We start from the raw sequence: 15403 nt of genomic DNA, 5'->3' as shown, positions 1-15403 counted from the left end.
AGGTCATACAAAGTAACACATTCCAGAAATATTATGGAAGTTTATCTCCTGAACTCTGTGACTTGGTTCCATGCCCTACCCCCCGCCCCATCCTCTAGTATTACCTTTTGGAAGGAGTTTTATCAAGCCCTCTGCGTAAATTTGAGGAGAAAGAGTTCCATGTGAGCCAGAATTTCATTTCTCTAGATTGCTTTTTAAATCTTGAGAAAGTCACCAGTGTTGTACGCCAGATTCAGATTTTTAATTATGGTTTCTTAGCATTTTGTATGTTATTTTCCATTATTATTCAGTTGTAACAGTAACCCTTTTAAACCTACCTAAATTTTAAATACCTTCTTTACTTCACACTTGGATTACATCAGAATTGGAGAATTTCATCCATGTGATCGACCAGTGTGTTGGGATAAAAGGCATTCGTCCCGTGGGGGGTGTGCAAAGCCGAGAGTCAGAAGCAGACAGTTGGGTTGTAAATCCACTTTGCGCCCTTTGAGTGCTGGCGTTCCCATTTTGATCTCTTGAATTTAGATTCACATATTGTGAACAGCAGCCCATTGACTGCATACAAGAGAAGCATCATATGTCAGATGTAAAGCCACACATATGTTATTATGGTTTATGGAAAAATGTAGGTTCCTATTATCTACCACTGCAGATGGGTACTCTGAAAAAGTTTCTGTTAAATTTATTTGGATTTCAATTTCTCCCTTTTGAATAACTACCTTTTAAATCATCTTGGAAATTCTCAGACTGCTGAGGATGGCTCTGAACTCAATAGTTGACATTGTGAATTCTGTGATGAAACAAACATTTATTGAAAGCCTGCCATATGCCGAATCTATGCTTGCAATTTTTTGAATATGTGTATTTTTCCTTTGATTTTTATGAAATTCTTAAGAGATACAGAGATGAAGGCATTGAGTCTTAGCAGGTTAGGTGCTGAGATTCAAAATGGAACAGGGTCTAACTTCAGCATTCACATTCTTAATATATTCCAGATGATTGTTAGGTTTTGAACTTCATTATTCATATGAAATCAACTTTAATCTAGATATTGTGAAGGGCTTAGCATAGTACTTGGCACACATTAAACACTCAACAAATCATATCTCTTGTTATCTCTATCACTCCTTTGGATGTTTTTCTTCCCCTTCTTCTTTTTTTTTTTTTTTTTCTGTTTAGTACCTCTGGAACTTATATTTTTATTCTCTAAGTTTCACATTAATAGAATGAGAGCAGGGGGAAGAAAGAAAAAAATTGAGCAAATCCAAAACAAAAGAAAGAGATGAAGAAATATAGACGAACTAGAGATAGGAAGTAATACTTGCCCACTGGGTGATTGTTAATTATCACATTTGGCTCAAGTTTATATTCTCACATTTTGTTTTATTCCCAGGCCATATTTACGTAACAGCCAGAGAATAGTTGTGGCAGAGATTTGAACTATTGAGTATGAGTGTGAGTGCTAGCGTCTTAGCACATGGATCCGCCATCCACTCTTTTGTCTGGTCTTTCCCAATTTACAAACATTTCATTCGTATTGACTAGTTCCATGTTTTGAAGTGGGATACTCTGATATTTCCGTGAATCTTTCATGGAATCCAAAGTAATAGGTCCAAAGTGAAATTCATTGTCATTATTCTTTCTCTACCAGACATACTCCCTGCCTCATTTACCCTAGTTCTTAAAGTTCTGCTGGAGTTCCAGTGCCTGAGGCTGAAAACTTAATGTCACCTTTGATTCCTCTGCCTCTGCAGTTCCCTGCTACCCATCTGTCAACACCACAGGCCTCTGACCTAGTTGTCTCTTCAAACTTGTGTTCTTCTCCCAGCCATTTACCTGGCATATCTTGTCCTTAATCTCTTCATTCTCAAAGTATCCTGCATATTACTTCCTAGAACAAGTTTTTACATTAATCCTCTTTTTAGAAACCAGCAGTGATTCCATATTCAGGTTACTTTGCTTAGATTATGGGTATTCTTTCCTTATTGCAGTTAAATTTCCTTATAGTAATTACACACTTTTCTCCAGTTAGATAATGTTAATAGCTAATAACACATGGAACCTGCTGTGTGCCAAAAGTTTTCAACATAGTTTATATTCACTGTGCCATTTCCATTTTTAAAAAGGTAACTGAAGGCCTGTAACTTGGTTGGTGCACTCACAGTCAGGATGGACTGTTAAGGAACGGGTAGTAAATGCTTCATTTTTCCCTATGCTGCACTCCCCTACTCCCCCACCCCACCTCATATTTGCATAATTCTGTCTCTTGCCTTTTTTATGGTCATGCCTGTTCCTAGGATATTTTTTCTCTTTGGTGTATCCAGTTCATATCCACTTCCTGTTCACCTCTATCCAATACTTCCTGTTCACTATCCAAATACTACCTTGACTTATTTAGTTCGCATGGATCTTTTCTGTTGTCAAAATTCTGATGTGTTTGTGATGGATTCTGCATAGTTAATCATGTAACTATTCTCAATGTACTGTGATCAGTTGTGTCTAAAATTTTCCGAAAATTTTGGCAGAACTTTATGACATTAAATACTTGTTGAGTGAATATTTTTTTTTCCCCTTTTCACAAGTAGGCATCAACTTTCTAGAAGGTATAGCCCATGCCTTGGTTTTTTTCTCTTCCCCACATAGCTCAGTAGTGTGCTTAGCACATATGTAAGCACCTAGTGATTGAATGTGGGAATGTCTAGGCCATCTGTCTTTTGTGACGTTCATAGAAAATACCTTCTCATAATGTGCACATAGATATACTTCAACCAGTAGGGTAGTGTAGAAGATTCGGATATAGAAGTGTATCAGGTATATCATTACAGACGGATATATGTTATATATGTTTATTTGGAGATATTAAAAACTATAAATTTTGAGTACTTTCTGGACGTAAGGCACTGAACTAAGTGTTTTACATTCATTATCTTCATCCTTAAAATCAAGTTGTTAGGTGATACAGCTGGAGATCAGAATGTTTAAATAGCAGTTCATAAGCTATGGAACTGTGTTGAAGTCAGCCATTCTTGATTTTAAATACATGTACTTAAGAGTTGTGCTGCATATCTTGTTATTCAGACTCATTGTTTGAGTTTTCACCACTTGAGAAATATCTCTTTGTTTAAGATCATTAACTTTAAATACATTAGGTCATGCTGGTTTCTAGCATAAAGCAAACATTCGTAACTGTTGGCCTTTATTGTTGCTATTTTTCCAAGTTACACTAAAGTGTCCATGACACTGTCTTTCCTTATGTGAACTTTAAAGGCAGAATCCATTATTTATTACCTCTGTAACATCTGGAGAAATATATATGTGTGTGTTTCAATGTATTTGGAGTTTCACTAGGGCAAAGAGGATTTAGAGAGTGAGAATTAAAAGTGAGCTACTTTGCTACTGTTCCCAGTCATCTCTCTGTAGTAAAATGCCTGCCCAGTGTATCTTGATGAAGCCCTGTCCGAGCTCACAAAAAGGGAAGGTAGGTGATGGATGGCAGAGGTATCTGTGCTGGCTGTCAACGTCTTGGGAAGGATTTTGAGTATTGATCTACTTTATATGTTTTCACAACGGAGGATTTTAGGTACTTTTTTCAAGAGGTCATGTGATTTTCCTACAAATTGGAAAATGACAGAATCATGGAAAGCATTATTTAGTTTTTATTTTTGTGAATACTGTCTTTGTGTGTTAGATTATGGAATTTAAGAAATAAAGCTTGACTAGAGAATAACCAGTTTAGTGAAAATAATTGAAAGTAAAACCCATTTATTGAAATTTTAAAATTGTGATATAATGTCAAACTTATTTGAAATTATAAGAATAATATAAGGAGCTCCTGTATATGCTTTAACCTATTTTAAAATAGTGACTTATGAGAAAAATAGATTTTTCTCTTCATCTTAGCATTTTCTAACTATGTAATAGGTCATAGTATTATCACAGCAGTAGAATGAATGGTAATTTTGTTAACTGGGGCTGCCTCCCCCCCCCTCAACTTTATTGGTATATAATTGACATTATATAAGTTTAAATTGTATAATATGTTGGTTTGATGCATTTATGTATTGCAAAATGATTAATACCATGACATTAGCTAATACCTCCATCTTGCAACATTATTATTTCCTTTGGTTGTGAAAACATTTAAGATCCTATGTTTAATGTTAATGCTTTTTAAAGTGATTTTTTAAAAAATCAAGATTTCCTTCCAGCATGTTGCTTTCCTTAGACATATGTCTTCTGTAGCCAGTCACTGCCCCTGACCCAGCTTGAACCCCCTCACAGTATTCGTACAGATTGATTTAAAGATTTATCTGTTTGAAAGTTTAAGTGAAACCCAATTTGGAGTCCTGGACTAAAACGCCATTGATTGAAATAAAATCAGTTACTGTTTTAGTGTGGTTGGAAATATTATGAGAATATGCAGGCAAAGCCCAAGTGTAAGGAATCTAATAAAATAGGGAAAAAATAAGCCTGATTTTATTTTGCAGCTGTACAATTATAATATTCTAGCGGCAAGATGGAAAGCTTTTATATGGCTCAATTTTCAAATGATGCTTGAACTGACTACATTAAACCAGTATAATTAAAGGTATCTTAAAATTTAATGTCTGATGTGTAGTTAAATTTTAGAATATGAAGTTTAAATATTTAAGATCTCACTATGTATACTTGTTTTCACATTAGTCACATTATTGCTAGGATCAAGTGAAATAATTTGTGAAAATTTAATTATAAAGTAGAAAATGACTATATGACATGTGTGAGGTATTTTTTATTTCATTTATAGAAGCAAAAGGGAACAAAAACTGTTTATTTAAGTAAGTGGAATAAGGGAGGTATCTTTTTTTTCAATATTGCTTGCATGAATTATACAGAATTTAATGTAATTTGTATGTTTAATTTCAGATTCAAAATGCTAATGATGTATTAATTGCACCACTTGAGAAATTTCGCAAAGAACAAATAGGTGCAGCAAAAGTAAGTGTTACATTTTATTATTCTTCATATATTCTCTTGATAATTAAAGATAATAGATGTAATTTCAGATGTTAACATTTTTGAAATTAGAATGACCTTTTAAAAATTCTGTACGTCATTTAAAATTTTTGCACAGAGCCTATTACAAAGACTGGAATTCTTTTAAACAGAAGAAAGATATTATTCTCCTACTGAATAGAGAAAAAGTCAGCATAAGTGAGTTTCTCCCATCCCAACAGTGGTAGGACATTAGCAGTTTTAAAGAGGGTAAAATCATTGTAAAAATATGGTAAGTATTACTAACACCTATATAAAATAAAAATTAGGTATGTATGTTGAAAATTGAGGCAGTAATTATAAAATTGCTTTTATTTTTTCTATTTTTTATTCTTAATCAAAATATGTGTTTGTGGATAACTTTAGACATCTTTGTCATGCCTCTGCATTAATGGTTAATTCCTTATGGATCAATTAAAATTTCTGAGCCTAATAATTTCTGAAATTGACTTGCAACTTCTTTCCTAGTTCCATGTTTATCTACATTCTCAACATCATGTAAGGACTTAAAATTTGAGTTTCTAAAACAGAATTCATCATCTGTCATAATTCCCCCATCCTTTCTCTGTTTTGGTTTTCCATTCAATCAATGACAAACCCTTTTCTCCTTTGAGCAGTGTTTTCATTCTCCTGCAGAAATATTTCTCCTTCTATCCTTCTCCCTCTGTCTGAAATTTTTCCCCTCCCTGGAATATTTCCTAGCCTTAACTTGTTGACGTCTTGCTAGCTCTCCATGGCTTATTTCATATCTCTGCACCAGAAAAAAGCCTTCCTTTATATGGGTCTTTCCTTATACGTCTGTTCCTTTCTAGAATTGATTTTTTTTCTTAGAGGATCAAGTAATCTGTATGTTTATTTCCTGTGAAAAGCTATCACAGTCTGCCTTGAATTAGAGTTTTATGTGCACTTACCCACCAATTATGAGCCATTATCAAGTCAAGAACGAAACCAGAACCATTCTGTGTTAATTAATTCAGCAAACATCTATCACTATCTCTGTTGGCCCACTTATGGTGTTTGATAAGATTAAGGGATACAACTGTAAACAGGACAGACAAGCTCCCTGCACTTGTGTCATTTATTATCTTTTGTGTGTTTACAAATGCACTAAGGATTGTGGAACAGAAGTGCACGGTGCCTTGTGAGAATATAATTAATGGAACTGACCTTGTCCAGAGAACCAAGCAATGCCTTCTGGAGGAAGTATTGGTTAAACTGAGAGCTGAATGATAGGAAAGAAACAGCTGGGAATGGAGATACAGGGAGGGGAAGAGGGAACAGGGTGGATATGAATGAAGGCCTTGAAGAAAGAGAGAGCCTGGCATTTTAGAGTAAAATGTTTTAATGTGTTTGGAACATAGAGGACCATGGGGATGGAGGACATGTGCACACCTTTATTAGTGGTTCATTGTTTACTCCTTATTCTGTTTTACTCTTATGCTCTGATCATGTAAAGAAATGTAGGTAGAGGAGTGATTGTACTTGCGCTTTAAAACATCCCTCTAGTTGGACTGGAGGAGAGGGGACTGTTTGAGCGAAGCCAGTTTGGGAGTTAGTCGCTAGTGGCTGTGGGTTCAGAAGGGGACGGAGCTGTGGAGACAGCAGAGTATATCAGACATAAAATGGAAAGAGTAGGAAATGGGTTACAGACTGAAAAGTGAGCAACAGGACATTTCACAGATCACTCCCAGGATTCTGTGTTGTAAAACTGGGCTTTTTTTTCCAGCAGCTTACTGAGGTAGGCAGCGTTTACATTTGAATGGCAGAAATGTGGAGTTTGGCCTTGAGGTAGGATGACTGAACCCAGGGTCTCAGCACACCATCCAGGTGGAGACAGTGAGTTGGCAGGTATGCGTTCAGATCTGAATCGGAAATGTGTTTGGGATCATTCTCCAGATGGTAATTAAAATCATGGGAGTAGGTTAGAGCCCTTAGGGAAAGAAGAGAGGAAGAAGAGGACCTAAATTCTTGATGATCTGAGAACTCTCAACATTTGATGTCTGGAAAGAAACAAAGACAGAGAAGGAGGCTGAGAAGGAAGAAGACAGGAGGAAGAAGAAGGAAGAAGCAGAAGAAGGAAGAAAATACAAGAATGTGGTGGCTTAGAGCAAGCAAGAGTCTTTTCAAGCGTGAAATAGCTGATCTTCCTTGAGATCCAGACTGCAGGGGCTTTCACTGAGTTATTAAATCTGTGACCTGATTAAATCCTCACAAGCAACCTGGGAGGTGAGTGCAGGTGTTAGTTACATCTGCTTTACAGTGAGGAAAATGGTGAGGTCACCTGCATGCACCAGATCCCCGAGCTGGAAAGTCAGACCCTGGGTATGAAATCAAGCCATTTTCCTTCAAGGTCTTGGTTTACAATGTTTCATTTCATCAGTGGGCTTCCCTGGTGGCTCAGACAGTAAAGCGTCTGCCTGCAATGCGGGAGACCCGGGTTCAATCCCTGGGGGAGGGAGATCCCCTGGAGAAGGCAGTGGCAACCCACTCCAATATTCTTGCCTGGAAAATCCCATGGACTGAGGAGCCTGATGGGCTACAGTCCATGGGGTCGCAAAGAGTCAGACATGACTGAGTGACTTCACTTTCATTTCATCAGTGATGTTTTTATAATATTAAAAAGCTTTGTGAAGAATTCTTTTTCTGGCACAGAATATTCCAAGTTTGGAGACCATATAAAATAGTAAATTTCACATTTGTATAAATTCTTATTTGTTTATGTTTGCTACAGGGGTAGTAGCATGAGCGAATACACTCATTTTATTTTGTTTTTTAAGTATCTCAGTTGCTGAACAGATCAGCTGGGAGCACACAACAACATTCTACAATCTTGCCTACACATTGGGAAGTTAAACTTATGATCAAATCCAGATGACATCTTGAGCAAAAATGCGATTGTAATGGGCCTCCTGGTGGTATTGATTTTGTGTATTTTATTTGCCTGATAGCTCTTAGTACTATATTGTTTCTCGGCTTCTAAGTAATCCTTGTATAGTAAAGTGAATAGAAAGCAGGAATTGTTTTCTGCAATATTTGTTTAGGTCATTATCTTTTTTTTCTGGTATTGCAGAAGCATCTTGGTAGGAATAAAAATCTTGAAGATGGCGATTTCTTTCTATCGCTTTACTTCCTGTTGTACTTAGTTATCTTTTTACTTGGTAAATAAAGTTAATTCTACAAATGATACTCAGCTGCTTTTCACAGTCTTGACAGTGGAGGTTTTGCACAAGTGAGCTCAGGCCTGTGAGGGAGCTAGAGGAGAGGGCCCTTACAGCAGGACATGTGCAGTTGGTGCTGGTGGAAAATGCTGCGTCCAGCTGGCCCTTCCTCACGGGCAGATGGTCCTGTTTAGATGAAATGGACAGAATCCATGGACCACAGACATTCCCTGTGTGAAGTGTGTTTTTATGGAGCTTTGAGACACCTGATCCTTTGCTGTGGAAAGTGAGGCCCTGAGTGACTTAGAGTTGTTGAGAAAAATAAAGCAAAACAAAACAAACCACCGCATCTGTGAGAGACATTTGAAAAGATTAATGATGAGATTGTTGAATTGAAGGACAGGGGAGATGGGTCCTGCCTGTGAACAGCTAAAGATTAGAAGAATTATCCATAAACACTTGCCAAGTGTGTATTTATTTTAGAGGTTCTTATTCTGAGGGTGTACACAGAATGGAATTGTATTGCAGGGCTCACCTATTTACTACACACGTCCGAGTATAGAAGTAAATGTTGGGTTTCTTTAATTTGCCTCCTGATACACTGCTGATTTAAATTCTAGAAATGAGTGGAGAGTAGGTATTCAGAATGATTAATCTAGCTAGAATTCCCATGATATGAATGTACCTAGGGTAGCATTATTGTAGCACATGATAACTTTTTTTCACATTTTTTGTATACACTGACGAATATATTTCATTGCATTGGAAGTGTTCTCCTTGCCCCCGGAGAGAATGAATTGTAAGTCACATCTGCACACATGTTCCTGCACAAACTGACTCCAAAATATTGGTAGAACTTCATACCTGAGTTCTTAATCAAAGACACATGTAGGGAGAAATCTCTGTCTGGCTCATTTTTCCACATATTAACAGACTGAGCAGGTAGTCGGGGGCAGAGTAAGGACCAGAGCTCAGTCCCTCGGACCATCGATCTTTTGATTCCTCCGTGCTGCTCTTTAGAATACTCTTTTGTGAATTTTGTTTTTTTCTCTACCATTAGCAAATAAATGTTTCAATGTGAAACATTTTAATGATAAAAATGTTGCAAATAAGCCCAAAGATGACCACTTTGAAGCAAGCCTAACTAATGTATCTCCCTTGATTTAAAAATTCCCCAGCATACAGTAGGCAGTTAACTTGGGCTGGTTTTTTTAGATAAAAGAGACATGAGGAATACTACCCGTTAAAGTTAAAAGGTACATTTTCATTTTATGGGAAATGTTTTTAAAACTGGTTTTCATTTTCACTTAGACTTTACTGGAAATCATGTGAACATTCTTCCATGGTTTTAAAACAAAAATAAATGATATAATGTTAGTAATGTAAAAATAGAACTTGATTTTCTTTACATTAATTTCATAGTGAAAACTAGTAGAATTGGATAATTCTTGTCCCTTTGTTTTGTCCATAGAAGAATTGGTTCTGCCTCTGAACATTGTTAATTACATGACAAGGCATGTTAATAATTTTAGCATATGGTGCCTAAAATATATCTGTGGATAACTGTCACAATTAATTACTATACAACCTTAATATTTCCTTCATGTGGAAACTGATTGCCTCCTAATTTGTTGTCTCAAATATGCAAGTGGTTTAGGGAATCTAGAAGAATTACAAATGCTTTCAAATTTAAAAGAATTTGTCACTAAGCTGAGTTATGCATCTAATTTAAAGCATACCAAGTACTTGAACTCATGTTAAGAACAATCCAAAAGCGAATCCCCTAGTGGTCCAGTGGTTATGACTCTACTCTCCTACTGCAGGGGGCACTGGACTTCCACGGAATTATCTTTTGGATCGTTCTCATTATGAAGCCAAACTTTAAATTAGATGAGTAACTCAGCTAGGTGACGAACTTACGGTTACCAAAGGGGAAAGCCAGAGGGGCAGTGGGGGATCGGGAGATTGGGACTGACACATACACGCTACTTCTCTGGGGGTGCAGATGGTAAAGAATCCGCTTGTAACACGGGAGACCTGGGTTCAGTCCCTGGGTTGGGAAGATCCCCTGGAGGAGGGCATGATGACCCACTCCAGTATTCTTGCCTGGAGAATCCCCATGGACAGAGGAGCCTAGTGGGCTGTAGTCCATTGGGGTCTCAAAGAGTCCGACATGACTATGCGATTAAGCACAGTGCATACATAGAACAGGTAACTAATAAGACCCTACTGTATAGCATAGGAAACTCTATTCAGTACTCTGTAATGACCTGTGTGGGAAAAGCAAGCTTAAAAAGAATGGATATATACTGATTCACTTTGCTATACAACAGAAACTAACACAACATTGTAAACCAACTGTGCTCCAATAAAGATTAATTAAAAAACAAAAGGAAGTTGTTTATAGGATCAGACTATGGAATTAAATCGACTTCCCACGTGGCTTCTTAATATTTCCAACGCCTCTTCTTTATGAGGTTCTCAAGGCCTCAAGGCAAGAATCCTGAAATGGTTTGCCATTCCCTTCTCCAGTGGAACATGTTTTGTCAGAACTCTCCAACATGACCCGTCCATCTTGGATGGCCTTGCACAGTGGCTCATAGTTCCATTGAGTTAGACAACGTTGTGATCCGTGGGATTATTTTGGTTACAAATAGCTTACAAATAGCTGAGAAAAGAAGAGAAGCAAAAGGCAAAGGAGAAAAGGAAAGATATACCCATCTGAATGCAAAGTTCCAAAGAAGAGCAAGGAGAGGTAAAGAAAACCCGTCTCAGTGATCAGTGCAAAGAAATACAGGAAAGCAATAGAATGGGAAAGACTAGAGATCTCTTCAAGAAAATTAGAGATACAAAGGAAACATTTCATGCAAAGATGGGCTTGATAAAGCACAGAAATGGTATGGACCTAACAAAAGCAGAAGATATTAAGAAGAGGTGGCAAGAATACACAGAAGAACTATATAAAAAAGATCTTCATGACCCAGATAATCATGACGGTGTGATCACTGACCTAGAGCCAGACATCCTGGAATGTGAAGTCAAGTGGGCCTTAGGAAGCATCACTACTAACAAAAGCTAGTGGAGGTGATCAGATTCCAGCAGAGCTATTTCAAATCCTAAAAGATGATGCTGTGAAAGTGCTGCACTCAATATGCCAGCAAATTTGGAAACCTCAGCAGTGGCCACAGGACTGGGAAAGGTTGGTTTTCATTCCAATCCCAAAGAAGTTCAGTTCAGTTCAGTTGCTCAGTCATGTCCGACTCTTTGCAATGCCATGGACTGCAGCAAACCAGGCTTCCCTGTCAATCACCAACTCCCAGAGCCTGCTCAAACTCATGTCCATTGAGTCGGTGATGCCATCCAACCATCTCATCCTCTGTCATCCCCTTCTCCTCCTGCCTTCAATCTTTCCCATCATCTGGGTCTTTTCCAGGGAGTCAGTTCTTGGCATCAGGTGGCCAAAGTAGTGGAGCTTCAGCTTCAGCATCAGTCCTACCAATGAATATGCCAGACTAATTTCCTTTAGAATTGACTGGTTTGATCTCCTTACAGTCCAAGGAACTCGTAAGAGTCTTCTCCAACACCACAGTTCAGAAGCATCAAATAGCAAAGAAAGGCAATGCGAAAGAATGTTCAACCAAAGAATGTTCAAACTACCACAAAATTGCAGTCATCTCATACGTTAGCAAAGTAATTCTCAAAATTTTCCAAGCTAGACTTCAACAGTACATGAACCGAGAACTTCCAGATGTTCAAGCTGGATTTAGAAAAAGGCAGAGGAACCAGAGATCAATTTGCCAACATCTGTTGGATCATAGAAAAAACCAAGAGAATTCCAGAAGAACATCTGCTTCATTGACTACACTAAAGCCTTTGACTGTGTGGATCACAACAAACTATGGAAAATTCTTAAAGACGTGGGAATACCAGACCACCTTACCTGCCTCCTCAGAAACCTATAGGCAGATCAAGACGCAACAGTAGAACCAGACATGGTGCAACAGAATGGTTCCAAATTGAGAAAGCAGTACGTCAAGGCTGTATATTGTCACCCTGCTTATTTAACTTACATGCAGAGTACATCATGCAAAATGCCAGGCTGAATGAAGCACAAGCTGGAATCAAGATTTCTGGGAGAAACAGAAATAACCTCACATATGCAGATGACACCACCCTAAAAGTGGTGAGGTGCAGAAGGTGAAGAGGAACTAAAGAGCCTCTTGATGAAAGTGAAAGAGGAGAATGAAAAAGCTGGCTTAACATTCTGCATTACAAAAACTAATATCATGGCATCTGGTAGTGTCACTTCATGGCAAATAGATGGGGAAACAATGGAAATATTGAGAGACCTGATTATCTTGGTCTCCAAAATCACTGCAGATGGTGACTGCAGCCATGAAATTAAAAGATGCTTACTCCTTGGAAGAAAAGCTATGACCAACCTAGACAGCATATTAAAAAGCAGAGACATTACTTTCCGACATAGGTGCATCTAGTCAAATCTATGGTTTTTCCTGTAGTCATGTATAGATGTGAGACTTGGACCATAAAGATGGCTGAATGTTGAAGAACTGATGCTTTTAAACTGTGGTGTTGGAGAAGACTTGAGAGTCCTTTGGATTGCAAGGAGATCAAACCAGTCAATCCTAAAGGAAATCAGTCCTGAATATTCATTGGAAGGGCTGATGCTGAAACTGAAGCTCCACTACTTTGGCCACCTGATGCAAGAAGCCAACTCATTACAAAAGACCCTGATGCTGGGAAAGATTGAAGGCAGGAGGAGAAGAGGACGACAGAAGATGAATGGTTGCATGGCATCACCGACTCAATGGACATGAGTTTGAACAAGCTCCAGGAGATGGTGAAGGACAGGGAAGCCTGGAGTGCTGCAGTCCATGGGGTCACAAAAAGTCAAGACACTTCTGAAGCAACTGAGCTTGTGCCCAATGGACTTAGATCACCTTACTTTGCTCCTGTTTTGAACAGGTCCTTCAGGGAATGGTCAGGATTTTCATGTCTGCTTCTGGCCACTGAGCTGAGTCTCTCTCTTAGACAGATATTCTCTGGCAATGACTGTATTGGGACTGAGTTTCTTGGCAAACTAGAAACCATTTGATAGTTGATTTGAAATTACTTGCAATTTCCTTTACTGTACCTTCTATCAGATTCTGTTATATAGAGTGACAGAATAACTGATTTTGTTATTTGGTCATGTTTTTAAACAATAATATTACTCTTTGTAATAGTTAAGCAAGTACTGCCCTAAGCATGTTCCATGTAGCGGTGGGGTAGTGCTGGTGCTTTAGCTGCTAAGTTGTGCCCCACTCTTGTGACCCAATGGACTGTAGCCAGCCAGGCTTCTCTGTCCACGGCATTTTCTGGGCAAGAATACTGGACTGGATTGCCATTTCATTCTCTAGGGGGTCTTCCCCAACTAGGGATCAAACCCACGTCTCCTGCATTATAGGCAGTCTTCTGCATTGCTGGCAGATTGTTTACCGCTGAGCCACCAGGTGAGACTCATTTAAGCCTCACAACCGACAGATAAGAAAACTGCTAAAATTGATAGATAAAGAGAATGAGATGCCGAAAGGTTCAGCAGATGGGCAGAGGTCACATAACTAGAAAGGCGTAGATTAGATTTTAGCCGGAGATGAGATCAAGCCTGCAGAGTACTTCAGTAGCACCACCACATGTTTGATGCTGAAGAAATACAAATCCCTTTTCTCTACACTGGTAAAAGGAAACGTTGTCTGGTTAGCTTGTTTAGAGAGCAAGATTACTATCTTTTAATTGTTTAACAGCCAGTTCTGTAGAATCATACAAATTTGAGATCAAAACCTGGCATTTAATACATTGGAAATGTGAACTTGGATAATTACTTTGGTTTCACCCTCAGAAAAATAGTACAATGTTAATTGTTCATATTTTATCATTAGTAGTAATACTTTGTGTCGGCATTAATCAAAGTATTGCAGTAAAAATACTGTTCATGTAGGTTAATTTGTCTTACTTTGTTTTATGGACAGAGACAAATGCAAGGTCATTGCTAAATATTTACATAGAGTGATTCATGGGGCTACCAAGCAAGAGGCTCTTTAATGTACATTACTTGTAATTAATAACACGGTACAATCTCTGGAGCACTGTTGCTTATCACTGATAACAGTCTTAGAGAGTCGGAACTGTCACCATTGTTCAGATGACTGAGACCCAGAAGGATCGAGTGCTGTTGCCAGTAACCCAAGGTTACTGTGCTCTGCCTGGGACTCAGATCCCGGGCTTCTATTACCTGATTCAGTAACCTGCCTCCATCATGGAATGTAAACCTTTTTTTTTATTTTAATATATAATTTATTGTGTTTTCACCATCCTTTACAGCATTTTGTGAGGTTACTATCAGCCCTAATTGACCCCATTGCCACCACTAGAGAAACAAATCAGACCACTTTCCTTGGAGACAATGAATCAGTAGTCATTTCTGTACAGGTGGTACCATTCAGTGTCTCTGTGTACTTTGAAAATTCTAAATGTGCCGTGTTTTTATGTGTATATCAGACTCTGACAGTCATTGGGAAAGCTGAGCTTCACATAGACTTAGAATTCTGGGTAGGAATGTAACCCAAAAACCATTCTGCTGAACAAGTCAATTTATATATATTATATCTTTATATATTAGGGGCTTCCCAGGCGGCGCTAGAGGTAGAGTCTGCCAATGCAGGAGATGCAAGAGACCTGGGTTCGATCCTTGGGCTGGGAAGATCCCCTGGAGGAGTAAATGGCAACCCACTCCAGTATTCGTACCTGGAAAATTCCTTGGACAGAGGAGCCTGGTGGGCTGCAGTCCATGGAGTCACAAAGAGTTGGACACGACTGAGCACACACACACACACACACTGGAACATTATGTATTGAATGTCTCTGTGTGTTTACATACATATGTAGATTATTGTAAACTTCATTAAGTGGCTCCTGTTTGCTCAGATAAGAAGGTATGCTCTTATAATTTGACGATAATAGATTGTAGTTGAGATTATCATTATTTTTCTGCCTAATTATTCTTATGTTGATGCCTGAAGACTGATACTTAAAAAATATTTTAAGATTCCCCATGATATATATTTTTACAAAAGATCCTTATGCTAAATTTTTAGGTCAATATATAAATTTAAAAAATTTTCACACAGTTCACAAATACCATATGTAAATAA

The 15403-nt window shown here is 38.1% G+C and overlaps 1 protein-coding gene across 4 annotated transcripts in view; it reads left to right on the top strand.

Annotated features, from left to right (window-relative positions):
* The window catches only part of ARHGAP42 (Rho GTPase activating protein 42), a 348023-nt gene that overhangs the window by 190248 nt on the left and 142372 nt on the right, over nucleotides 1-15403 (top strand). For all 4 annotated transcript variants that reach the window (XM_003586932.6, XM_059875064.1, XM_059875065.1 and 1 more), the window contains one exon: nucleotides 4906-4977. In XM_003586932.6, the coding sequence (XP_003586980.1) occupies nucleotides 4906-4977 (72 nt within the window). The remainder of the gene's footprint in view (nucleotides 1-4905; nucleotides 4978-15403) is intronic.

Source organism: Bos taurus, chromosome 15 (assembly GCF_002263795.3).
Source record: "Bos taurus isolate L1 Dominette 01449 registration number 42190680 breed Hereford chromosome 15, ARS-UCD2.0, whole genome shotgun sequence".
NCBI lineage: Eukaryota > Metazoa > Chordata > Mammalia > Artiodactyla > Bovidae > Bos > Bos taurus.
Note: the sequence above shows the minus strand (reverse complement) of the source record. Positions and strands in the feature narration are given on the sequence as shown.